At 37.9% G+C, this 3,599-nt stretch overlaps 1 protein-coding gene across 1 annotated transcript; it reads right to left on the bottom strand.

Annotated features, from left to right (window-relative positions):
- Positions 1-962: 962 nt before the first annotated feature.
- Positions 963-3,387, bottom strand: LOC126759406 (probable ATP-dependent RNA helicase DDX10). Its single transcript, XM_050474190.1, has 2 exons — positions 3,016-3,387; positions 963-2,959 (listed from the first exon to the last, which is right to left on the bottom strand). The coding sequence occupies exons 1-2, from the start codon at positions 3,298-3,300 to the stop codon at positions 1,100-1,102; spliced, it is 2,145 nt and encodes a 714-aa protein (XP_050330147.1). The 5' UTR covers positions 3,301-3,387; the 3' UTR covers positions 963-1,099.
- Between the last annotated feature and the right edge of the window lie 212 nt (positions 3,388-3,599).

The following is a 3,599-nucleotide window of genomic DNA, read 5'->3' as shown; positions in this document are numbered from 1 at the left end:
TGATCGGTCAAGTAGCCAAGCACTCACTTCTGCAAATGACAGCAGAGGGGTGTGGCAAAGGTAAGGTAATCTCGTCCCAGAGGATGGAGGTGATAAGTGGTAATATTCCAATAGCCCTCCTCCCGAAGGACAGCATTACCAAAACAATTAACTTCACGAAGAAGTTCAAGGTTACCCTCGGCAACAAGAATGAGTGGAACGACTCCACTCTTGAGCTAACGCTGAGGGAAAGCACGTTGAAGTGATACACCGACGGCTCGAAAACGTCGGAAGGAGAGGGGCAGGGATCGCGGGTCCACGCACCAAACTCTCCATACCGATGGGTAGCTTTCCGAGCATTTTTCAGCCAGAGGTCTTTGCCATAAGTCGATGTAAAGAGTGGGCAGGGAAAGGAATTGGCAACGAGCGCATGGTATGCGACATGCTAAGTTACTAATTGGGGGATACAACCAGAATAGGTTTAAATCAATAATTAAACTCCCAAGGGGTAAACTCGGGCTACTGGTCGCATTCTACACCGGCCACTGCAAGTTGAATAGACATTTATTTAACATGGGCCTATCATCTTGCGCCAACTGCAGGTTTTGCGACAGGGAGCCTGAAACCCCGGAACACCTGCTAACCGACTGCACAGCAGTATGTAGACGCAGGTTTAAAGGCGCCATGTTTCCGAATAGGGATCACATCGCCTCACTAGCACCCAGTAGGATATTGGACTTTATCAATATACAGGGGCTTAGTGAGTCCCTGTGAGTTAGTAGAGGGTACAATAGACCTAAGGTCGCCGTGCATTCCTCAATTATTTATCTACACCGGGAATAAAGTTTTCGTTTTTATTCATAAATACAATTTTACTGCATTTAGTTGATAGTTCAAGTATACCTTAGCCACAGCAAAGCGTGGACGGGGTAAAAATATATAAAACTTAATAAAAAACGTTCTTTGAAAACAAAACATTTGAGTTGTGGTCTTAATGCAGTTGTTAACAAAATTATATATTTTTTTCATTTGCAGTGGACCATTAATATATTTACAGAAATGTTACGTAAATATGGGTTCATACACATTAAGAGTACTACAATGAAAATGTTTATGCAAATTATACTGTATTTGATAAAAGTTGGGCAACGATTGATTCGGCGTCATTCAAAGTGAGTTTGGAAGTAAATTTTGCTTTTTTACTAGATGGCTCTTCCGAATCATCATCATCACTTAAACTCATTTCAGTTGTTTCGGTTTCGTCTGCCTTACGATTCGAATCATATATTTTATCTGGATCAGGCAACCAGGATAAGTCGACGTCGTCTTCGCTTTCACTTTCAGCGGAATTGCTTTGTAAATTTTCATCTGTATGTTTTTTCAACTTTTCCTTCTGTAATTTGTGGCGTTGCTTAACAAGTTGTCTAAATCTTTCTTTGTCGTATTTATCTTCTTGTGATATAACTTTTTTCGCTATCTCAATGTTTATTCCACCTTCTTTGTTTTCATATTCTTCGGGAAGTTCAGAACGCAACTGTTTCATATTATCAATTATGACGTTTCCATCATCATCGAAATTCATTTTCTCATTTGGAGCTATTTTTTTTCTTATCGCTTTTTTTGCAGCCGCAGCTTTCGTCAAGATTTTGTTTTTCTTGGGCAGTTCCAGAGTAACATCGTCCAAATTGTTACCCAGATCATGGTCGACTCGTTTAACTTTAAGGAAATCGTCATCGTTGTCTGAATCTTCGTGTACAAAATCATTTGATTCATTTACCATTTCAGTCTCCGAACCTTTTTTCTTTAATAGACGCTCCAAAAACCGAACACGGGGCGTAACAATGAGTCCTAATGATTTGGCATAGTTTTCAAGATTTAACTGAAATACATTAAAAATCTGTTTATTCTTCATTAGGAATATGGATTTAATATAGGATACAAAAGCTCGCTGTGCTGATGCTTTTAATTCAGTGTTTTGGGCCAATGCGGCTTCTATCTTCAGTCTGGGCGAAAATAGCTTTTTCGGATCTATATGTATTTTTTTAATATGTATATTCTTGTCCTCCAATTCTTTTATCATACCTTGTTCTTCAGACGGTGTTAGGACCAGGAGACTTTCTCCACGTGCTTTATTTCTAGCAGTTCTTCCCGCTCTATGAATATATTGAACTGAGTCTTCTGGGCAATCCATTTGCACAACCCAATTGACTGTAGGAAAATCTAGCCCTCGCGATGCGATATCAGTGGCAAATAGTACAACATTACTTTTTCGTGTAAAATCATTATATATTGCAATTCTTCGATCCTGATGTAGGGTTCCGTAAAGTGCAAGTAAGCTTGTACCCGGTCGTAGTTTACAAAAAATTTCGAAAACGTATTTTACCTGTTTGCAACTGGTAAAAAAAACGATAATTTTTTGTTTGAGATGATTTTTTATAAATGACCATAACATCGTAATTTTATCCTCCAATTCCATCACAACGTAGTTTTGCTGTAACAACTCTGGGATTATGTCTTCAGATTTTGACTTTTCTCCGATAAAAATTGGATCCAGCAAATTGAGTCTTGCAATATCTTTTACGTTATTTGTTTGTGTGGCAGAAAATAATAAAGTTTGACGGTCGGTTGGAAAATGTTCGATTATTGCATTAATAGTTTCTTCAAATCCCATATCCAAGCATCTATCTGCTTCGTCTAACACTAACATTTCAATGGTAGTTGCATTAAATAAGGGATTTTCATCCATATGCTGCAGCAGTCTACCAGGTGTACATATCAATATATTGCATTGATCCATTCTACTTCGTTCAAACTTCAAGTTCTTTCCACCAATTATCAAGCCAGCCGAGAAATCATGATATCTTCCTATTCGTTTCAATGTCTCGAATATTTGATACGCTAGTTCACGAGTGGGAGAAATAACAATCGCGCATACTCCATCGGTGCGTGACCATTTGTTTAGATATAAGTGTTCGATAACCTGAAGATTTAAATTTGTAATTAAGCCAATTAAAAAATATATATATATTTACTTACTGGTATCAAGAAGGCAAGAGTCTTCCCACTTCCAGTAATCGCAGTTCCCATTAAATCTTTTCCAATTAATGCTGTCAATATACTTTTCCTTTGAATCTCTGTCGGGACAACATATTTGGAGTCCAGTAAGCCCTTTAGTGTTTTTTGAGATAAAGGCATATCCACAAATTTTTTTATTTCATTTTCAAGCGGCATCGATTCATACTTTTGCTTCAATTCTTGTATTTCCCTATCAGTGCGAGCCACGCTGGTAGAACCATCATGCTTTTTAGCTTTGATTTTCATTCTATGTGATTATAGAACTGAAATAGAAGTTACATACGAAATAAACAAAACACCAGAATTATACATAAGTATGTCAACTACATGTGCTTAATGATAACATACTACTTATATCGATTGCAATATACGCTTAATATCGACTCTTAACGATTCCAATACGACATTAACTGCTGAACACATAGAGCGCAACAGACTGCAAGCGACATCTGTTAAATATTAAAATACACACGTTCTTAAGGGCACAGTTATTTAGACAGCAGCACGACTACACGACTGCAGGCCGTCAGTTGTCGCTCTCGCTA

This window comes from Bactrocera neohumeralis, chromosome 5, assembly GCF_024586455.1.
Source record: "Bactrocera neohumeralis isolate Rockhampton chromosome 5, APGP_CSIRO_Bneo_wtdbg2-racon-allhic-juicebox.fasta_v2, whole genome shotgun sequence".
Taxonomy (NCBI): Eukaryota; Metazoa; Arthropoda; class Insecta; order Diptera; family Tephritidae; genus Bactrocera; species Bactrocera neohumeralis.
The sequence above is the reverse complement of the archived record's forward strand: the minus strand, read 5'-3'. Positions and strand labels throughout refer to the sequence as shown.

Excerpts from the sequence above, each read along its gene's own strand:
- LOC126759406 (XM_050474190.1), bottom strand. The coding sequence starts at position 3,300 with ATGAAAATCAAAGCTAAAAAGCATGATGGTTCTACCAGCGTGGCTCGC. Across the intron at positions 2,960-3,015 it reads CTCTTGCCTTCTTGATACCA|GTTATCGAACACTTATATCT; the intron begins GTAAGTAAATAT and ends TTAAATCTTCAG.